At 35.9% G+C, this 23526-nt stretch overlaps 1 protein-coding gene across 1 annotated transcript in view; it reads right to left on the bottom strand.

Annotated features, from left to right (window-relative positions):
• Window positions 1-23526, bottom strand: part of LOC129579510 (aminopeptidase N-like) — a 25941-nt gene extending 2415 nt beyond the window's left edge. The window contains exons 1-9 of the mRNA XM_055469667.1: window positions 23169-23526; window positions 14829-15309; window positions 11793-11819; window positions 3782-3959; window positions 3410-3556; window positions 880-1016; window positions 572-776; window positions 181-333; window positions 1-72 (exon numbers count right to left, since the gene is read on the bottom strand). The exon at window positions 1-72 is cut by the window's left edge and continues 307 nt beyond it. Coding sequence (XP_055325642.1) covers window positions 1-72; window positions 181-333; window positions 572-776; window positions 880-1016; window positions 3410-3556; window positions 3782-3959; window positions 11793-11819; window positions 14829-14859 — 950 coding nt within the window. The 5' untranslated portion in view covers window positions 14860-15309; window positions 23169-23526. The remainder of the gene's footprint in view (window positions 73-180; window positions 334-571; window positions 777-879; window positions 1017-3409; window positions 3557-3781; window positions 3960-11792; window positions 11820-14828; window positions 15310-23168) is intronic.

The raw sequence follows: 23526 nt of genomic DNA, 5'->3' as shown, positions 1-23526 counted from the left end.
AACGCAACCAGATAGGTTGACATATGTGGTGTAATATGGAAATCTTCGCGAACATAGCCCGGACGTGGACTTCTGTAATAATAATTCATCCGAAAATTGGAACCAGCAATTCAATTGGCAGAGTGTTATTTAATAAGGGCACGGAAAAATGTTTGTCATTTGAGGGAAAAAAAAACGTACGTAATATTTTTGCTGGGCATATTGGATAGTGCTGTGGTGAGGTTTTCATGATGAATCAAGCTTATCTCGAACTGGGCCTTCTTATCGGGACGATCAAAACAGGGGAACGCACGCCTGGCGTCAATCGGAGAGAATTGCGTGCTCACCAACCATCTAGGAATCAACCAACAGAAAAATGAATCATACATTCAAAACAAGAGCGCAATTAATCATTTGATTTTGGCCGTTAGCTTCATTTTGAAATCATACACCCCACCCCGCACGCAAAAATCAATAATAATCGCACACTCACACGGCAACTCACAATTAGTCACCCACTTAAGGAATGACAGAGAACCACAACGCATTTGCATTGTATGACTAAGTGTGAATAAGTGAATCAATTGCTTACTTTTTGTCCGTAGTGTCGATGTCATGGTATCCAACGCGATAGAATCCTTGCAGTGTATTCGATAGCTGGCTGATGAATTTTATGTCCACTTGCAGTGTTGTGTTTCTCGGCGTCTCCAGAAGCTCGATGACATATGTTTCGTTATTATCACCATAGTCGTCCTTGATTTTAAGAGGCGATGCAAGCGTTGCATTACTTTCAAACACTGTGAAAATATGATATCATTGTAATGAAAATTCCAAAACTCTCGGATCAATGTTAGTTGAATGCCTGCACATTTATTACTGGTGCTGAACCCGAGCACTTACCTTTAGCCTTAGTAATCGTGATATTGTTAATGTCTAAAACGATGTTTGGCCAATCTTCTACATTGTCGTCTTTCACAATGTCGATCTCAACATGACCATAGCTAATGCCGTTTTCCAACTCCGGCCCCATAACCAATCTGCAAATGAATAAATGTCTCAATGCTACTGTTCTGAACTCTTAACCATTTTTTTTCTGTTTTTTATGCTAAATTCAAAACATTCCAATGGATTCTCGTCATACCAACGCCAATTGATTGATCTCTAAGCCAACATCAATTCAACAATATCGACAAAGTGTTCGCTTAGAATAGTTTCTATTTCCAGATAATGGATTTTCGTCTGTGCACATTTCAAACAAAGTATTATTCACATCTTGAGCTGCAATTTAAAAATAGTTTATGCTATCGTCAAGTGATCACTTGCCGCAATTCATTTCGAACGCTGAAACGTGTTTACATAGGTATCTATCGTTCTATCGATTGTACGGGAATAAACCATATATAAAATCTTCACGCTTAAATGAATACGCTGAATGAATAAATGTAGGAGCATGCGATGTGGTTTTGTGTTAGCAACACATATCGACTGACGCTAGCACTATGTTCCAAACAGACGGAATTGACTCGAAGCGATGAAGATCGCATTTTTTCACAATTTCCAATTCATAAACAATGCGTATGAATGACGAAATGCCGGAGCCGCGGAGAAATGTTGAATTCCAATTTTGTTGCACGTGTGTGCTGTGCATCGACGCTACATTCGAGTCACCCGAGCAACAAACAACACACAGAAAATTACATTGTCAGCTTGATCCGATAATGAAATTTATTGCATAAACAATATCGTTGTTCAAACAAAAATGAATGTGCGCGACGAATCCCTAACGCACGGCGTGAAAATGCAATGGAAAAAGGAAGACACGAAAGAAATAAAGAAAAAAAAGGGTCCGCTTATTTTGCCGGTGATAACATTCAATTTCAGCGCTTCGACTAAGTGATTTCGATCTTCCCCATCGGCAATCACTTCTTAATGCATTTTGTGTATATTTGCCATCAAAATTATCGTCCGATGATCTTTTTTGCCTGGTTACGAGCCACAAAATACTCATTTCGATTGTGTGCGTGTAATTGGCAGGTAAACTGAACAAAAAAAAAAAAACAAAAATTCATACCGAAGTAGAACTCGATTTGCGGTGAATCGTTTTTAAATAAAGCGATAGGAATGGGATTTCATTTTTAAAAAAATGTCGTCCAACAATGCGCCATGGGTGTTTGATTGCGGTTATGAATATGAATTATGTATGCATAACATTTTCTCTACGATTGCAAACACAAATGAAAGATACGAAATAGAAATCGAATCCATGTTAAGCTGGAGAAGATTCACTGTAGAAAATAATTCGAAATGACGCCACCACCAGCAACACCAACAATAACAACAATGGGTATTTTAAATTGGCAGACTCCGTTATCTCGCAAACAAAACTTTCGATTTGTTTAAAGGTGAAATGGTTAACGCTAGAATACGAAATCAATGAATGAAGTGTTTTCATTCCAATGGCAAATGTCTCGAGAATTTTTATAGAAAGGCAACGACCATCATTAAAATCAATGTTAACCCTCTAATGCATTAATTTTTCCCAGGGCTGGGAGTACTGGTACTTGGTTGATTTTTGGCCATAGATATTTAAAAAAATATTCATAATCCTGGATTCCTCATGGTTTAGTCAGGAAATGCGATTGACATAAATCAGAGAACAATCCATTGTTTAAAAGTGTCAAAAATTTGTCTAATTTGGAAACCAAATAATTTATTTTGTCAAATTTTTGTTTTTGCACGCATTTTTGTTAATAACTTTACAATCACACTACGTGGACAAATATTGCCAACGACAAAAATGAAGAGAAAAATTGACGAATAAAAATTCCTTTTGAAGCAATGTGATCCGATGTACGGTTTACGTTCTACAGGCATTCAGATGTTGCCCGTCTAGAGGCGGTTGTATGCATTAGAGGGTTAAAGGCAGGCGCCAGTGTAAATAATTTGTTTTGTTTTGTTTCCAACGGCAATTCTCACAGACGCCTGGAACCTGCTCCATTCACCAACAATCGAACCATTTTAAATTCTATCGCAACCAATAACAAAAATGGAAATGAAATTTTATTATTTTCTAAACGATGCCATATTATGAGCTCGGAATTTCGTGTTTGTTTGCAATGAATGGACTGAGTGAGCGAGTGAATGAAAGTCATAATCGTTTCATAACCAATTTCGACCCGGCACGCACAGCTGGTACAGCGGTTGTGATAATGACAGTGTACGTTTCATATTGGTACACCGAATTTATGCACGCTTTTGCTTTTCGCAGAGAATCTGTTCTAAGAATAGCAGACAAAACAAACGTAGCCAGCGCCAACGAATATTGTTCATTCAATTGACACGATTGCCTCATATATTATTCTCTGCTCTCAAAATAGTTACTACACATGTTTCTATTACAACACATATGTATAAATTAAATTTGACTTACCTATAGATTTTTGGGCTCCAACCTTCATTCAATGATATCGCTCTTGCCCTTGGAAGTTCCGCAGCCGGTAAAGGCGTTATAGGTACGTTAGCTAAAAGTAACTGATCAAATATTGCCGAGTCTTCCAAAGGCACCTCATTTGCACAACTAAAAATCCAAGTGAATGATAATAACGATGAAGAAAAGTTAATTTGATATCGAGAAATGATAAGAACTCTCTGGGGTACTGTACGAAAATCAACATAAAAATTACTATTCATCGCAGCATTGACAAATATTCTTTTCAACAATTTAAATTGTACTCTGATTAATGCATATATGTCCCAGAATAAAGGCTACGTCTCACTGAAACTTCAGTATTTTCCCACTTACCTTTGTGCGAATAGGAAGTAGATTAGAATGCTGTATGCCAACATGACGATGAGAGCAAGGGCAGCAATCAGAATGGCGAGACGTTTTGAGATGTAAAATCCGTTGTGTGAATTGGATGGTCTATCACAGAGTTCGGTGACAATGTATTTTTGACCGTTTTTCGTTTTCATCTGACCACCTGCATCCATATGCAATGAAAAAAGAAAAACCAAAACAAAATAAATATGTTATCAATGGGATTTTCATCAATTGATCGGCGGTATGTTATAAATTAAAAGGAAAATGTGATAGGAATAAACTAAAAGAAGACATTATAAGGTGGATCAAAAACAAGCGGCCTAATGCAGTTTACCAGTGGATATTACAAATGTATCATGCAAACCAATTAAGCGAATACAGCTAGTTGAGATACTCATAAGAAATGTGATCAAGCATTTGGACGAAAAGAAGAAGAGAGAAGTTGCTAGCCAGCAACTACAGTGCACCCCCGCAAATTAGAAACCCGAAAATTGGAAAACCTCAGAAATTAGAAATGAATTTCAGGTTTGAAAATTTGTATGGAAAATTTCTAATTTCCGACGTTCATTTCTAATTTACGGGGATTCATTCAAGAATCATTTCATTCAAGACAAAGGGAAATTTACTTCATTTTTAATGTAAAAACGTAATGAAAGTGTTTTCCATTTCGTTGAATAACTATACTAGCAGATCAACTTGAGATTTTCGACGTTTACCATGAAGTTAAAAATTAAGTCACGAAGTAATCTGTTCCATATTGTCTGTGTCAATCATCAATCTTCAATCATTAACAAATCGAAACCGATTTGTTCCATCAGAGAATTTGCATATACAAAATTGTAAATAGAATGCTAACGTTTTCTGTTTACTATCGTAAGATAGGTCATCATTTATTTCGGTTTGTTCCGAGGAGTAATTTATCCAGTAAAATAAACTAACAGACTTACTATATATTTATAATCCTTAAAATACATACAATACTTGATTGAACAGTGTTCAATATATCGTTTTCAATTAAGCAAATCATTCTCCCTATCAGTTTTTCATTTGATACACCGTTTTTGGATGAAATTGAAAAATCCTCAGAAATTAGAAAACCCCCCAAATTAGAAATGGTCTCGAGACATTTCATTTCTAATTTGCGGGGGTGCACTGTATCTGAAGAAAAAAAACATAAAAAATAATGAACACAGACATTCTTCATGTGGCATTAATATTTGAAATGTGTGTAATTCGCATTGTGGTCAATAGAAGACTGCATCCATATGCATGTGTGAGTATTCAGTGCTGCAGTGCTGCAGTGGATGCGCGTATTTATGTAATATGCCGCGCGTCTAATCAATAAATTAATTTCTCGTTGCATTCTACACATCGTAGCACGTAAATTGACCGCCTAATAATGCAAACGGTTACAACAACGACTTCGACGACGATGTCGTCGTATCACATATCTTATCACATTTAATAAATACCACAGAAAAGTATTTCGATTAATTGGAATGCCACGAAAAGGATTACAATGTACGATGCGAGCCCTATCATTACAATGGGCTAGCGACTGTCTGTTGACTTGATTTCATTTAAAATGATACAACGCAAACAGTTGCCATTCGCGCTGTACACTTTTAAGTGAGAAGAGCGAGAGAAAGAGAAGAAAAAAAAACCGCAAGTGCCACTCTCTATTGTCTGCGCCTTTTTTTCTTCTGTTTACAAAGCCCGCACAAATGTGAAACGAATTAACACACGCGGTGATGAGATTTAAATTGAATTAAATACGATTGGATCTGTGGTACGCGCGTAAATAAAATGTGCAATCCGATGCATTATCTCTCTCTCTCTCTCACTCACTCCCCCTTTTCTCGTTCATCATTTGCCTCTTCACCAAAGACACTTCCAATCGACGATTAAATGATTTTGAAACTCTTTTCGACATGTTTTTCGCTTTCATTGGGCATGGAATTCACGCACTTTGATTCACTCAATTGCAAATCCAGTTTTGTTTGTTGATCAATTATTAAAACTAATGGGCTTACCCGAACTAGAATAGTTCAGGTTTGATGTGAATTTCGCGGTGGATTCTGCAACAATCATGGATAGCACAAAACTCAAACTGAATTCAAAACTAAAACATTCGAACGTTTTATATTAAACTATTGAATACTCATTTTTCAACCGGTTCCAGCATAAGCAGTTTTTTTTTTTCTTCTTTCTTCGAAATCGAACGTACTCATCACCAATATTTACCATTCACAAATCTACAAAACTGTGCTAATGAAATTGCATGCGAAAAACCCTCGATAATAATATGCATAACACTTTTTATGAATTCAGACATTGTCCCGTTCCAAGAATCAGACGAGTGACCGGTGCCACAAAAAGCATCGCATACGTTCTTGGCATACGAAATTATGTTTACACAGTGAACGAGAAACGTTTATTCTTGTAATTTTCAAAGTGATTCCTCTTAATCTCAACTCAATAATTTTGTGTTCTTGGCTTATGTCCGAGAACAGAGAGATCTTGAGCCGAACGGGTCACCTTCCAATTGAAATGGAACCGAAAAAAATATCAAAATAGAGTTAGTTCTTCGAAAATTCAACATTAAGCAGGTGAATCGAGCAACGCTATTTCCTTTCGGAAATTATCTATGCATATTCATAATAGTTGTGTATTTCGGATTGGCTGCGGATTCGTATACATAAACGAATTTAAGTCGTTGACCTAAAAAAAAACAACAACAGACAATCGTAAATACGAAAATGAAAATCAAAATAAAAATTTCGAGAATGTACAAAAAAAATGGTCGGGGGACGTGGTGCGCACATGTAACGTGATCGGCACTGTGATGCGATCGTGGACTCATTTGCATAATAAAAAATTGATAAAAGTCGTAAAAATTGGATGAATATAGCGATGATCTAGCGAGAAGAAAGAAAAAAAGCGAAACATGAACGGCAAGAAATACGTTGATCTACGCACACACACCAGACGGATCATAAAAATTCGTTCAGCAACGATCAATCGATAAGAAGCTATTAAATTGGCTATAATTCAAATTGGTGATCGGATCTGCCAATGCAAAATGCCCGTGTTACGCTCGCAATAATTGGCGTGTGAGAATGTTTTCATTTCGAATCGAAATGAAATAATTGTTATGGGGTGTAACAAACATGTTTTTTTTTTAAACTGAATTAAATTACATTATCAATCGAGTTATCAACTTTGTGTTGCTATTCAACAACAAAAATCACACAAGATTGCACGATTTCTTCGGAATTGAGCTGTTGCTGTTGTCATTATGACAAAAATTCCGATTATGCTTTCAATTGAATTGGCTTCGGAGTGAAATATTTCGCACCTACGAGCTGTTGAGAAATTATGCAATTGAATTTTCGTTCAATTCAACGCTGAAAAAAATACTGAATTTTAAACTGAAGTTAATAATTAATGAATCAAAGAAATTTGTCAGTGAGACCATTTAGAAGTTGTGTTCAATTTTTCACGCCTTTCAATTCGCTTCCTAAATACATACCATTAAACGGCACAGCTAGAATAATACGGGCGATGATGTCAAAAGCTATTTAAACGATGTCGCGCACATCAAACAAGCATTTTTTTTCTGTGTTTCATTCTATGTAAAGGCGATGACAATTTTTAAACATCATTTTTAATTCTCTCTCGGTGTATGTACTTTTTGTTTCGCTTCTTTTCTCGGTCCGGTTTCATTGTTGGTAGAATTGGGTCATACTTTTTAATATCCACATACATTTTTTCGCATTTACTCTCTATCTAGCTCTGGCTCGCACATTCGATAGTGATCACTTGCGTCTACTAAACGTAACACGTATTTTAAGCGTTATATGCCTTAGCAGCAGCGGTAGTGGCAGACAATTTTTCATTCATCCTACTTACACTCTTCATTATTAGCGGTCAAATGCAATTTTTTATTGGATTAGCTTGGTAGTGCTTTGCAGCTGTCAAAGCCCAAAATACATCCTACACGATCGCTCTTGATAATAAATTCATCATATGTTATTGTCTAACATTTACTCTTTTTCGAGTGTGTAAAAGATTTTAAAACTAAACGCTCCAAACGCAATAATTTCGAAATTAAAACATCCATAACACACACAGTGCGCGTATTGATTTTGCGTATTTAATTTTGTTAAACGACTAATGAAAAGCAAATTACGAAAACTTTTTAAAGACCCTACGTTTGGAATGGGCAACACCAGCTCAACTCTCATCTAATATTATTAGCATTTTCAAATGGCACCCAAGATAGCTCTTGACATCTGTATGAGAGACAACAACAAAAAATATATATATATTTATTCACATTTTATATGTCAAATTAGACCACAGGCATCATTAATTCTATGAGATGAAAGCCAGCTCTCTCGTTTCATTCAATAATATTTGTTCTTCGCTTGTCTTTTGACGCGAACGTCAAACAATACGTCATTGGTCCATTTCATATGGCAAATGCAAATAGATTGGGACCCATTTTCATCGCACAACATTCAAAGCAAATAGTCGGGCGTTGATTTGTACCATGCATTACGTTCCGCGTGGCAAACATGGAACAATGGCAAGCGAGCGCGTGAATCGATAATTCAATGTAATTAGATTAATTGAAGCGAGGACACTGATTAAGCCGACTTTTGAATGGCTGCCCAACAATGGTGGTGCCACGCCAAAAATAAGGCCGAGTCTTAACTTATTGGCATTCGTTTCTCGTTTGTTTGCTTCTTGGTAATTTTTAATTTTGTCTTTGACACCGATGTATTATCATATTTAAACATTGAATTTTTCGAGTGTTATTTTCAACAAAAAATACATGCATTTTTCAAACGAATATGGCGCATTAAGTCTGTGAAATTTGACAAATCCTCATCAGCAACAAGCGATTGAAATCTGAGCACCGAATATGTTAAGTTAAGGTTACCTTTTGCTTCGGATCAATGGTTTTAAGAAGAAAAAAAAACAACAACAGCAAATCGAGAGAAGCTGATTTTGGTGACAAAAGGGAAAAGTAACACTTTGCTCGTTAGAAACTATAAATGTACAAAATAAAAACGACGGTTTCCTTGCGTGGGCAAGCTTGTTTATTCTACGAACACATGCATCGAGAAGCGGCGGCGATATGGCAGATACAATAACGTATCGTAGTCGTATGCAACAACAACATCTTAATGAAATCCAAACGTACGGTGTGTATATTGTCATATCGTTTCGAGAGAAGTGAATAAAAACCCGAATGACTTTATCTTAACACATTTTCGATATGCATATGCGACTACAATAGTGAACTGCTCGCATCGAAAATTGATATCAGGAAGAGAACTGATTCGATTTTACTTATATTGGCTATTGTGTTATCTATTTTTATTGAGCATAGGCGGATGGGCCATTACCTTTGTTTTCACAAATATGATGCCCGATTCTAGTTGTCACTTTGAGTTCCATTAACTTCTTCGTAATTGAAACAAGACACACACACACACACACACACAAACGCCGAAAATGAAACCGAATGCATAGAGCAACAAACAGTGTTATCGTCACCATGAACCAAACGATACAGTTCAAACGAATTTATTTTCAAATAATCGCTAAAAATAGCGACGGCTTGATGCAAATTGCATAGAAAACGATGACAACGATCCGGCATTAGTGCGTCGTCTTTTTGCGTTGCTATTTGCTGTGTGGAAGGAAAAAAGAGTAATAACAATGAGCTCGCTGTGCGAGCGATCAAAATGCAAATGTATGCCGCCTCGCTGCGGTGTGTCTATCGATAAAAAAACATTATTAAAACTATCATAATTCGATAGGATAATTAAATGACTAATAAAAGGCGGTTCTTTTTCTTTACTTCTTCTTCTGAATGCAGCGCATATCAAGAAGCGGTCTTTCATCACATCGGTCTAGCCATCAAATGCATAGGCTAATCGAATTGAGCGGAGAGTACCTGACATTCGATTGGAATTCATTTCGATTGCGCTCATGTGGTTTTCTTTCGTGTGTGTTTGTGAAGTGGTTAGCACGGTAAACAAAAAATCACTAGAAGGTTGACATCAAGTGATGTGTTAATTCCGTCAATTTCATCTCTCAACCGATTCAATATCCCATTCACAGTATTCCGTCCGTGTGTGGTGATCATTCAGCACATACGAAAAGCATTTCAAAATATTTGCGCTTGTGATTTGCAAAACTCACCGCAATTCCATAGATTGAAGAATATTCGCGGTTCGCATCGCTAACATAAATCATTTTTTTTTTCTGTCGCAGATAAATATCTACACACAGGCATCCCAGTAAATAGTACAAAGTAATTGAATGTTTAACGTTTCATAGTTTTGTCTCTCTAATCATTTGTTTATATTTCATATTCTTTGAAGTTGAAACGCCCAACAATAACTATTGATAATTACCTTCACGGCTCACGGAAACACAGCACAGCGCGCGCCAACACCAATTGACATTCATTGCGTTTTGAAAAATTGTATTTGGATTGCATCACTTGTGGCTCGTGTTTTTTTTTCTCTCTTTCTTTGCCGGTCTCATTTTCAGAATACGGTTACGGACGAAGAAAATTTAAGTCAGAAAAAAAACCAACAACGTAGAAAATAGTAGTGCTCAGACTTTAGTAACAACGTGATATTATAACAGAAAAATGTGTCGACTGACTAAAAAGAAATACGAATTCAAATCCAATTCAATCTCTCTCTGTGTGTGTGTGGCTCGTAACACGAAACGCGCACCGAGCAAAAGAGAAAAAATTGGAGATGAACACAAAACAAAACCGAAAACAAATTTCAAAAAGTCGGTCGATGTATTCATTAGATAGGCTCGTCGCATATTTCATCGCATAGTTTGTAGTCTGTTCAAAATGAATATTTAGCATTCTGAATAGCAAAATGAACCGAAAAAAATGCGTGTCTTTGTCAACCTATGCTTTTGGCCGGCGCAAGATAGCGGTGGCGCCTAAATAAGATGTATTAGCAATTTGCGGCATTTTTAAGAACTATCAATACTTTTTGTTGTTGTCACGAATTTCGCAACAATAAGAAGTATTGATAGTTCCTAAAGTTGCCGCAGATTCTATTTAGGCGCCACCGCTATTCACTGTCACGTCAAATACATTGGTTCTTATGGCAGAGAAGCACACGTTGGTCTTTGTCGATTTTCAAATCTGAAATTACCTATCAACCGATTTATGAAGATGCAAATGTTGTAATATCTTGTTGTCACGAGTCGATACCGGTGCAAAATGCGTGAACGAATGAAATCACTGTGAATGCTGTGAGAAAATTGGCTTGAAAAATGTATTCCATTCAGAACGTGTAACCGAGAGTCTATGCGTTCAGATAAGATTTAACGGTGATTTTGTTGTTATTTTCATGACTTTGCATCGCTGATTTGATGTATCAAATAAAAGTTAACTTGATGAATCATCCACGTTGATTCCAAAATTTCAATAAAAAGATTTCAAAGATACAAACAAATGATTGACGTTGCACACAAACTGCAGACGAAATCGAAATTTCTTAACGCAATTTGGCGCCTTGGCTCAGCATTTTGTGTGAAATTGAAAACATTCCAAGTATTAAACAAACCCAAGATTTTGGAATAAATTAAACGTGAGCATGCAACAAATGAGACAAGCAGAACCAAAAAAAAAGCAGAACCAAACACATCATCGTCTATACATATGTTTAACATTAGATTATTAGGAATAATACATTTAATATTTAAATTGATTCAAAGTGATGAAAACAAAAAAGCATATACTAAAAATCAAGGCATGCACAGCACACAGTGTGAAAAAAGCGCAAGAGGCGCAGAGAGAGTGTGTGTGTGAGAGAGGGAGTAATAAAAAGAACACCAGCGAACAAATAGATTGCATCTGTTCGCCAGATAGACAAGTACATCGAAACAATTGGCGAAGTGTAATAAAAATGTGTAATTTTTTGTTTGACACCAATCATACCTTCATCGTCACTCAGCACTATATCCGCTTCACAATACAATTTTTTTTTGTTCCATGATAATGGTTTTGAAATGAAATCGAAAATGTTGTAGGTGGTTTTTTTTTGGTTGAGCATGTTTTTGATTTGACGATTTTTGTTTTGTTTTGTATCGATGGGGCGATTTTGGTTTTAAGAATGAGAAAAAAAATTAGGTTAAATTTAAATTAGGGGCGGTTAATTTAGTTAGAAAATACAATACAAATCTAAAAATAAACACTTATTTCTACGGAATATCAAATTGGTTTTGCAAAATTAACACTTCATTTAAATAAATCGAATCGGCTCAATGGCGAATGATTAATGAAGTCGAATGAATAATATTAATTGTAATAAAATTGATCACTCTGAAATGCGCGTCGGTTGTTGCATGCGGATTACATATTCAAATATAGAATCAGACATATATAACAACAACGAAAAATTAATGAATATACAGATTAAAGATTAAAGAGTAATGATTATTGCCTTTCTCCCATACCGCTTGATTTCACAATAGCGTTTTTTTGGCCGTTGGTGTTGATCATGAATCAATTAATCGCGACACACACACACACACTTGACATTTATGGTGACATTCAAAAACATTGAACGCTGCGTTGCAAAACATATGGGAAAAGTATTCTAAATCGCTTCGAAAGCATTCTAATTGGAAGTTTGCACAATTTCATGTGACATAGGCCTGTGTCGATCTAGGCAAAATCAATGGCAAAGTATAACCGAAGCAAATTATCTCACGAAGTACAAAGAACTATGCGTAAACTAGATCGATGATTATTCAGTCAAAACATTTGCACCCGGGCAAGTGAATGCTGGTCATGGAATGAGAATGAAACGAGAGAAAAAGAATCGTAGTAAACAGAATGAGGAAACAGATGGACGAAGAAAAATATGCTAAAGGAGATATAATGCACAATTTTTTTTCTTTCACTTGCTCGCTTCATCGATAGCAACACGAGCAAGTGTTAAATAGAGCGTGAATGGAATTAACCTAAAGTGAAGTACGTGACTTCAAATGGGAATCAGTGTTTAAGAAAAAAAACACAGCCGAGCGATTAAAATCCGATGCATGATAAAAACACTAACGGAAGAAAAGGAAGAGAAAAAAACGCACATAAATTGATTCCAATCAAATGGCGTAACTGTAGTTGCGCTTGAACGAAAAACACCATCGACTAGCCCAATGCCGGTTTTGTGCTGTCTAAGTGAATGAAGGCAATGTATGTAAATTAGATGTGTTTCAAGAATAATGAATAATGGTAAACATCTTGATGGGATCGTTATCAACATCCAATCGCAATAATGCTTCGATGATGTTTTGTCTTGCCAAAGCCATTTTCAGCCGTTTACATTTTCGAACCAGTTGTGATTGTTTACTTATTCAGCACTTATCTGCTTTAAATTTGAACGAAAGAGAAAAAAAGAGTCGAAATCCAGCAATTATAAATGATAATGCTATAGAATGAAAACAACTTATTTTCTGCTCACGTATCGAAGTACAACTCAGATTGTTTGCTTAACAAAGCCAAACAACGTTCGATTACTCAAAATAAAACGAAATACATGCAGATTTTTTTTTATGGAATATGTGTATGGATCGACCAATCAAAGATTTATTTCGCTTTGATATGCTAAAGTCTAGGAGGTAAACACAGGATTCAAGATTTGAAAAGATTCATATAGATATGGCTTATCGTTTTGGTATCCATCCCTATGTAAACATTTTGATCTGAACTGAACTTCGATATGTTAGCAAATATCTAGTTGTTTTCATTCTACAGCATCCAAATGAGCCTTCGAATTTCAATTACTCATCGTTTTCCAGCAAATGTGCTCAGCCCAATATTTACATAGCGTAAAGTGATATGTAAATTGACGTGAAACCAAAATATTTGGCTCGAACAATAAAATAAACATTGTACGTTTCTTCGATGGTGTCAGCAATAATGAATATATTTTTCTCTCTCATTATTTCAATAATTCGAAAGTTCGGAGAAACTATTCGATTGATAACCGCAGCGCATACGATGTGATTCGACGAACTTTATGTCACCTCTCAATTCCATTTTGTGAACATTGTATCTTGGAACACAATGCGAAAAGGGGAGAAATGCATATTCGTCGCCGGAGCGATATAAAATGCCAAATGAAAGTAAACAAAAGCAATTTACGACACAAATATTTGATATTCACTGTAAAAATTTGCTTTGGCCACAGAGGAATAGTTCTCAGTGCAAGTGTGTGTGTGCGGCGAGTAACGAACGAGAACAGCGTTCCGCATTATGTGCGTATGTTTGAACGACACACGACGGCGAATGAAAGACAATATTTTGCAAAGATGACATCATCAGCAGCGCTGTATAAGTTTTGGCTCCGATACCAATGCCAAACGCAGACACACCAAAATGCGTGTTTCGCTCGTATTCGCAACCCATCTCAAATTGGCAGACAAACATTCAATTTCCAGGTAAAAGATTAAAATTAAAACTTCGTCCGTAAACACATGAGATAACGCATGGCAATGGGGCTAATGGATGACTGAATGATTTCCGCAAAAATGGTTCAAATAATAAATGAATTTTATCTTTGACATTCAGATAGGCTGGACACGATGGGGAGTAGAAGTAAAAAGTTCTTAGAAAAAGACCGACCGACGCAGTTGTATACATATTAAATGTATAGCGAATACATCATAAGTAGATACGCCAAATCGATTTTACTATCAAATGACCGGACAAAAGGCATTCAGAGTGATATGAAGAGGCAAAACGAATAGAATGAAAAATGTGCCAAAATTAGGCACAGCAAGAGGAATTAAGATAGAAACAAAACAAAGAAAAAAAAAAGAAGAAGAAAAAAAACAAGTCAGACGAATGGACTAAACACAACACATGGAATTAAACCTCAACACATGGTTAACATATGGGGCATTGAGCGACGGCGCTCGTGATCTTGAAATTTCTATTAAGATGATTTTATTATGGATTTTTGTTTCTTACCTTCGTTAATGTATCCCCCATTATGATCCATGGTGATTGAATTGAATTGATCGTTTGTTCGTGTGATCTAAGTAAAATGTATTGGTTGCGGCGACTACCGCAGCTGCCGTATAGCTGTCTCCGTTGATCGAATCAGTTGCCGAAGTAACTGAACCGAAGAGATCGCACGGTTTGCACGAACGCCTTAAGTCCGCTTTTAAACCTACTTATTAGACAAAAATCCAAAAATACTGTTTCGCTTATCTTCGCTGTTTTTGGATTGCACTGTTTATTTTTTACCAATTTTTTTTTCTCGATCTTTTTCCGTTTCTAAGCGCTTCAACACCACACGTTTATTTCAATTACAGTGCTATCGATTTATTTTTTTTCCGTGCATAGTAACCGAAAACGATTTATTTACATTGTTATTTATTTGCGAATGGAAGGAGTGTCATATGCTTCCAATAAACTCTACAGCCAGTTGCGTTGCTGATTCAATCATCTGTAAAGAAATAAAATGCGGCTTAAGTGAAACGAAATAGGAATTATCAGCAATATAAGAAAAGGTCTTTTTCGGTGACAAAATCAATTTCAGTGTTATTTTCAGCATTTGTTTCTATTCGAGTTGAAGGTCAACGAATCTAAATAGATTCAGATATTTGCGGTGTGTGTGTGTGTGTGTGTGTGTGTGTGTGTTTAGATGTGACAAAAAAAAGTCGCGACAAAAAGCACCAAGTCACATCTCACTATCATAGTTATCTGCTTGTGTTGTGTGAGTCCTTTTCATTCAATATATTCGATTAATCGAATCATCTATTTTGCACCAACAGCTGACTTTGACGAAAGAATTTTTCGTTGACGTAGCAAATTATAGCGTTGATACATATATATATATATTTGAATAATAGATACAGAGATACAGCCCAGTGTCCCATTAAAATGGTATTGTATAAATCAAAATGAATGAGACACTAGCAGTGTGGCAACATCACATCAGGGCATGATTTAGTTTTTTCTTTTTTTTTTATCTTACTTCATTCTGTTGTTGATTACATTTCATCGTTTGTGTGCCTTTTTCTCTCTCTTCATTTTCACGACTCGATTTTCTCTGTTTGTGTTATATTTTTAGTTTGCCCGCGAATATTTTCCACCACATACGGAATTTATATTTAGTTTGAAATGTGTGTAATTTTAGAAATGGCTTCGATTTTCGCGCTCAATCATGTGGAGGAAGAAGAGAAGAAAAATAACAAATAATTTGTGCCAGATGAGGAAATGAGCTTCCGAGAAATTTATTGTCGGAAAAAGATGAATAATGATCTTGTTTTGGTTTTTAGCGCTAAACTAAAAATGCTTCGATCGAAAAATTGCAAAAAAACGTCATCTTTTAATACCCATCAACTGATTCTAATTAATTGTTCTTTTATTAATTCATGGGCGGTTTCGTCGGGGTCGCTGCGTTGCTAAAATATTTCCATGCGGTTCAAGCCGAGCCATAACCATGATTAAATTTGACCAAAATGATCCCCATTAAAATTCATCGACAAATATTGATACGATTCGTTTCAAGACATTTTGTTCGCAATTTTTTTTTCTTCTGATGACCTAGCCACAATAAATCTAGTTTATGTTCTCACGAGCTACTATTTTTATCTGGAACGTAGCAACATTGCAAAATAAGTCCGTGTAGAATATAATGTTCATTCTGACGATCATCCTTCTCCTATTTCAATGAAATGAAATGAAAAGTGGTGTGATATAAGCCGCAACTTTTCTTCTTCTTTGTTTTTCATTCTCTATTCTTCGTATACATGACCAATGATATCATGTGGTCACTTGAATTTATTTCGTTTAGCGGCCACTTTTGATGGTTCATTTTAGTGTGTGTCAAACGATCAACACGCTAGAAGAGTTGACAATGAAAACAAATAAATTAAAATGAAATAAATGTGTTTTCATTTGAAAATACCGAAATGAAGATGTACAATTTATTGGCGGTGGACATTGAATCGAGGTGGAAAGGCTCTCGGAAATTTCAGCCTAGAACGTCAAAGCAATTCACAATTCAATGCTTTTAAGTCAGTAACACGTCAATGCTGCTAATGACATTGACGTTTTAGGCAAAAGCAACATAGGCGATTTCCGAGAGCCTTTGAAGAAAAAAAACTGCGAAACAAAAATCGAGTGGGAAAATGTGTGTCCGAGTGAAATTATTTTTCACATGATTTCGTCAGAGGCCACAAATTGACGCACAAGTCACACATCTGTTTTACGGCGAATTTAATGCAATTTTTTGTGATGCAAATTCCATTTTTTTCTATCATCATTTCGAAGAACAAACACAGTCAAAGTAAATAGTAATAAAAAGAGGTGACTTTACTATTGAGAAAAAAAAGAAAAAAACTAGGACTTAATTAAAGTGCAAGTGCTTTGAATGGACTCAATGAGCAAACATGAGTTCCGAACAAAAGAACATTGAGATGAAAAGCATTTTGAGTTTGAATAGAAAAAAGTGCAAACACTTCAAGTGCTGTGTCGCACACTTGCCCATTTTATTTGAAGCGGCTATTAGTTTTAATGGGAAAGTAATCAGTTTTCAATTTAAAGCCTCAAGCAAAACGAATTAATTTTCTTTGCTGTATTTGCCCTGTGAGCAATGCTCACACATAGAGTTAGCGCAATTTGCAATATTCATTGAGAAAAATTAGTCATTACACAAACTGTTTAATGTAACACTTAAAAGTCTTCAAGCTGACGGCATGCACTTTCCTTGAGCTATTCACATTAATCATACTTGGGATTGGTCATAATAAGTGCTATAGCTATAGTTCGATAATTCATTCGGAGTCTGAGACACGAACAATGGAATAAATATTGCGCCCACTGGCCATTGCTTGTGGGAAACTATTGAATAATTCAGTCCATCGGGCTGAAAACGCCGAAAACACAACAAAACCATTTTAAAAGGCGCTAAATTATCACTTTCTGTTTGCATTGCAAATGATCGACTCGACACGCAATGTCATTTATTTTCATTTTGATTTCTATGCGAATTAATTTGGTGGCAGTGCATTTATGTGCGCACGCATCCAACGTCGAGCTAGTCGGGTTTTTCTTTTCCTTATTTTTTCCGTTTTATTAGATAAGAATGTGGCACAAAGCGATTTTTCCCTTGGTGGTATGGCTCCAGTAGCGTGGAGCTTATGAAACAACAAGGCGAAAATGGTGAGTCTTTCGACTGAATTTTGGTATCGTGCTGGGTGTTTTCCTATTTCACTATTTTTCGACACTGTGTCACCGATTGCCTTAATGAACACTGTGTGTCTTCATGAAGTCAAACAGTCGAGTCGATATCGTCGATTGATATCATTTGCGCCGGAGGGCATTTTCTCTATTCGATTCAATTGATGGAACGCATAATTTATCTTGTTCATATGGCTCGTGGTGTCACTCAAAGACATATCAAATTTACCATGTATAGATGTCGATCCATTGAGCATTGTGTGGTCAACAATGAATTGCACGCGTGGCGCATTGTGCTCACACCGAATAGATCTGGTTTCGATCGCAGCAATATTTCCTTCTATTTGATTTGGAATTTGCCAATCAAAATAGCCACATTTTCAATTGGTTCCGTTGATTTATGTATATTTGTGACCCATTTCATTTATTTACAATTAATATCGTTATTTCAAGCACACTTCAGTTTGATTGAACCAAGATATGGAAATTGCCAAGAAAAAGAGAGAGAGAGAAAGATTGAAAGAGAAACGAACAACGTAATGCCTGTTCCTACAAATCGATCGCGTAAGATTAGAAAGCTGAGAGAAAAACAAACGCAATTTCTATACTTAGAAATGTGCTAGGGTGATTATTGTGATAAGGAGTCATGAAAAAGGAAAATTTACATGATTCACGAATGGCTTTAGAAATAGGGTAAAAACGGTAAATAAGTTGATTTGCACAATGATAAAACTGTGAACAAAATATGCATTGAGTCAATAGAAGCTACACTCATCATCAACAAAAAACAACAATAAAAAGAGCCCATCCATTTGTGGATGAGGTAATTCGATGAAAAATTATCACTCGAACATTCTCGGAAGTGTGCCATAAAACCGAAGCCCAGTTACAAATGCAATTGAGAATCGTGAGTTATTTCATTGTAGGCCTTATCGTCGTAAGAATAAGTGAAAAACACAATAAATCTGTTTTATTTAATTGTTACCGCATTTTTTTTTTCTACTTATTTGTCGAGTGTTATCATTGATATGACACAGTGATAACATCGTGACTAGTTCTGGTTATGACTAAGAAAGCAGTTCCATTCAACCGGCCAGGTTGATGGTATAGTCGATATTATAGTGAGTGTTTGTAATCTTGATTACTCAATTCTAGGGTGACGATAATCATCGTGCAAGTTGGTAACACAATTTCCAACGGAAAACGGTATTAATTAAATACTTGAAATTTTTGGTTCACATTCGGTGGTGCGATATGTCACAAGATAAACAAAGCGCAATGATACACACTTTAAATCAACACAGATAAGGTATTCCCGTACAAACCATATCATACGTTTGTACATTTTAAACCACCTGTGATTCAGCGGATTTATTTTTTCTGTGTTTTCGTTTCTTGAATTAAGTTAGTGTATCGGCGCCCCAATCGAATTGAATGGCTTTCTGTTGTTGTTTTTTTCTTCTTCGGTTCCTCGTGATTACTTGATTGAGCTGTGACAAGTCAATATCCAATTGAACATATAAAATCTTTTAAGCCGTTTACCCTTTTATCCCATTTTTCCTAGCGCCACTCGCACGCAACGGGGTTTAGAATGAACAACGTAGCCATATTGTTACTGTCAGCGCATTCGAGGCAAGATTAATGATAAACGATTTAAAACAATCTGATCCTATGAATACAACAATAGCCACACTAAATATAATCATATGTTATGTAATAAGTCGACACATTGACACACATTCTGGGTGAAAGATGAAGATTTATTGAAAATTATGTATAACTTTTGGTGAATAAAATAAATACAGGAGACATATTTTTGACAAAAAAAAACAACGACAACAACAAATAATATTCTGTATGAAAATGAGCGTATTGGAAATAACAAAAGAACACACACACGGGCTACGTATGTAGAATATATATTGGATCATATCCAAAATGTGTTGCAAAAGTGTGAATTGAAGGCTAGCACGACCAGAGCGATAGAAAACGTGCTGATGATGACGTGAAAAGCGGAAAAGAATGTCGCGATGTTCGACTCAACTACGCGAACACAGCAAAGATATGTGGGCCATCGTTTATTGGTATAATAAATGATCAAAGCATAAACCCGGCCGATATTCTTACGCAATTGTTACAATGCCGCATCGAGCATAAAGAAGAGAGAAAATACGAAGAAAAGATGCGTTTTGCTATTATAAGAGCCGTCAATAGATTTTCAATTCGCTTTCATAAGCTTTGAAAAAGAAGAAGGAGCAAAAAATGGCCAGTTTTTTTCTTCAATTGCCGCAATAGTGACTGCTGATAGAGAGAACTATACAAAGTGCATTAAACATTTTTCAAGAATTACGTCAAAAGACGATTCCGACGAAAAAATACACGCAGTTTGATGCGCATGTTCAGTTCACTTGTGAATTTTTTTCATTCAAAACTTGTCTTGACAATATGTTACTTTATCGCAATGTGTATATCACCGGCGTGACAATTGACACACTCATACATATAGAGAAAAAGAATATTATGAATTGCCATCGGCGCGAGCGCACACGTTGCCTGATTTAAATCGATCATAATGATAGTAATCATATTCTAATGTATTTTTAACTGTTTGATTATAAACCGATAAAAAAAGAAAACACATTCACACACGCATCATGTGATTATGTGCGACACCGCTGTTTATATTGAAATGGTGCAGCGAACGTGACGGTCGATCAAATTGAAGATGAAACTGTTTACTCAGCTCCAAATTTATAGCAAGATGTGCATTGTTCACGTTTATGAGTTCAGAGAAATGGTTGTGACATCAATTCAACGTAAACCGATTCTCTTCGTTATTTTTTGGTAGATATAGCTGATTCATATGTACGTATATCGTGCATGATTCACACTATCTGTTACAATTTTTAATGTGATTCACGTTCGTTCAAGTGTGCATATATATATGTGTGTGTGGTGTGAAAATGGAATTGAAACAAAGGTGTTAAAAGTATGGTCTTGGTCGAGGACGAAACGACCCAGGTGTGGTGCCTTGATACCTAAGCCACTGTGCGCGCAATATTATATCGCACCGAATAAGTCGCAAACGGTAGCATTTCAACGAAAACCACACGGAGAAACGACAGAAGAAATGAAAAAAAAACACAACAACAACAACAACAACAGAAATATTGAAACCGGGGGGATACTGAACAATGCCAGCTAAGCAGAAAATTGCCGCATATAAATACATTTACATTTTTTACATGAATTCTATGTTATTGTCTCTTCGTTCAAATTTTTTTTTATTTGTCTACTCTGTTTCAGGCGCGTTGTATTTCGTTACTGTACAAACATATATGAAACTCCTGGTTTTGGTCTTAGGTGTTGTTTGCTGCGGTTGCCGTCACAATCATATTCGTTGTTGATGATGATGAATTTAAATGCAATCGACCAAACCATGCAAATGAAACTCGTATGAATTCCTCATTAATGAGCTAGTGAACTGTGACAATGTGTTTCATTTAACGAAAAAAAAAATTCAGACGAAAAAGTAAAGAAATGAAATGTTATTTAGAATATAAGTTCTCAAAGCAATTGTTGACAGATGAAAAAACGAAACGAAAAAAAGCAAACTCTTTTTTTTACATACAAATCGATTGCTATGAAAGCGGAAACTTTTCTCTTTTTTTCTTGAGTAAAAGTGAAGTGTTTGTTAGAAGTGAAGAAAAATAAAGAACATTCTACTGGATTCCAGTGAATCGCTAAAAAAGAATCTCAGATGAATGCGTTTCGGCCGAAAAAAAAAACAAAGCGATGAAGAAAGCAGAGAAAATGTGGAAATACATGATGTAGATGGCCGTAAGTCATTGTTTGAATGCCAATGTTCCGAAAAATAAGTGAATAACACACAATCAAATTGCATGATACCACATTTCATCCAAACCGCACAACGAATTCCGGCCACGAGAAAAAAGAAACACAAAGAGGGAAGGAGCACACAACGCATTTTTACGTGTATCTTAATTTTGAGTTTAAGATCTTGGACCGTGAAGTGAAATTGCCGATCATGTTAATTACGTGGTGGTTTACATTGAAAGATGAGAAACGATGAGAATGTCCAAAAAAAACAATTATTAAACATTCTCAAAAGCCGCAATCATAAACACATTTCCAATTGATTGCACGATATTTTGGCTGATTGGTTCTAATAGCCAGTGCAAACAGGTTTCATTTTTTTTTCGCCGCTTCGATATACATTATATTGTTTGCATCGATACATTTGGTTTGCATATGTCTTCATCGAGCCGATCGTTTACTCGCTTCATTCTCTCGGTCGAATCGTTGCTTTGATTGCAAAATGCAAGTTCTGTGCCAGCGTCTCATTTGATTAAACGATCATTTACATTTTGGCTGCTGTCATTGGCCGTCCATGCGGCCAAACACATTCATTCGACCGAGAGAACCGAACCTATAACCATTTATCAAAATGTCATGTGTCCAAATTATACAATCGCAATCAATTATTCTTGTGTTTTCGGAAAATAATCGTTCGATCGCCAAAAAAAGAAAACACACTGGACCCCATCACATTTGCATGGGAAAGTAATTGACAGTCGTGTTTCTCTTTCTCCGGCGTGTTTCGTTGTTTGTTTTTTTTTGTCTTCTTCTTGGCCGTATACGCACCGACCGTTGTTGTTATTTTTTCAGCTTGCGTCGCCGAATTATTTTTGTTTCATTCAAAAATGTAATATTCTATTACGACAATCAAAGGCTTGCCGCTAACCGAAAGCAAAAACTGGAACTAATTTTGAGAAAAGGGGGTTTGTTTGTTGAAATCTCATTTGCCTTTTCATTAGCTGCATTTTAAGTTGTCATGCGTTTCATGTGGCAATTAATAAACTGCTAACTATAACAACGGCCAATTTCGTTGTCAGTACCATTTTGTGTAACCACTGGCTTAATACTTTAGCAAACATTCTTTAAACACACACAATTTAAGTGTCAACTTTCAATGGTATAAGACATTGAAACGCTTTTTTGGTCGTTTGTTCCTTCTATTTCATTCAGTTAAAAGTTAATTTTGATTTCGTCACCGTCATTCACCAAAATTGTATTCTAATGGTCAGCCAATTTTACCTCTGATTCAAATTTGAACGAGAAGACCACTTTTGCTTGATGATTTTATTCTATTTCAAACATACACACACCAATCGTCATTTTCGTACTTTATTTTTGACTCTTTCCACTATGATTTTTCAATGAAAAATTTCAAAAACAATTTGCATGGAATATTCGAAGCGTAAGGCCACCGATTGAATAAATTCCCAAATATTTTTATAAGTCGCAGTAGCAGTTCGATTTTCGTAATGTACGCATGTACGCGGCAAACACACACGACACACTATATTTCGTTTGATGAATATACATATATTGAACGCGAGATTCGGCAACGACGAGTCTCTTTTCTGCGAATGCTCAGCACATACTATTCCAA

This window comes from Sitodiplosis mosellana, unplaced genomic scaffold (genome assembly GCF_009176505.1).
Source record: "Sitodiplosis mosellana isolate CC-2019 unplaced genomic scaffold, AAFC_SMos_1.0 Smas_scaffold_6226, whole genome shotgun sequence".
In the NCBI taxonomy this organism is placed as follows: domain Eukaryota; kingdom Metazoa; phylum Arthropoda; class Insecta; order Diptera; family Cecidomyiidae; genus Sitodiplosis; species Sitodiplosis mosellana.
The sequence above is the reverse complement of the archived record's forward strand: the minus strand, read 5'-3'. Positions and strand labels throughout refer to the sequence as shown.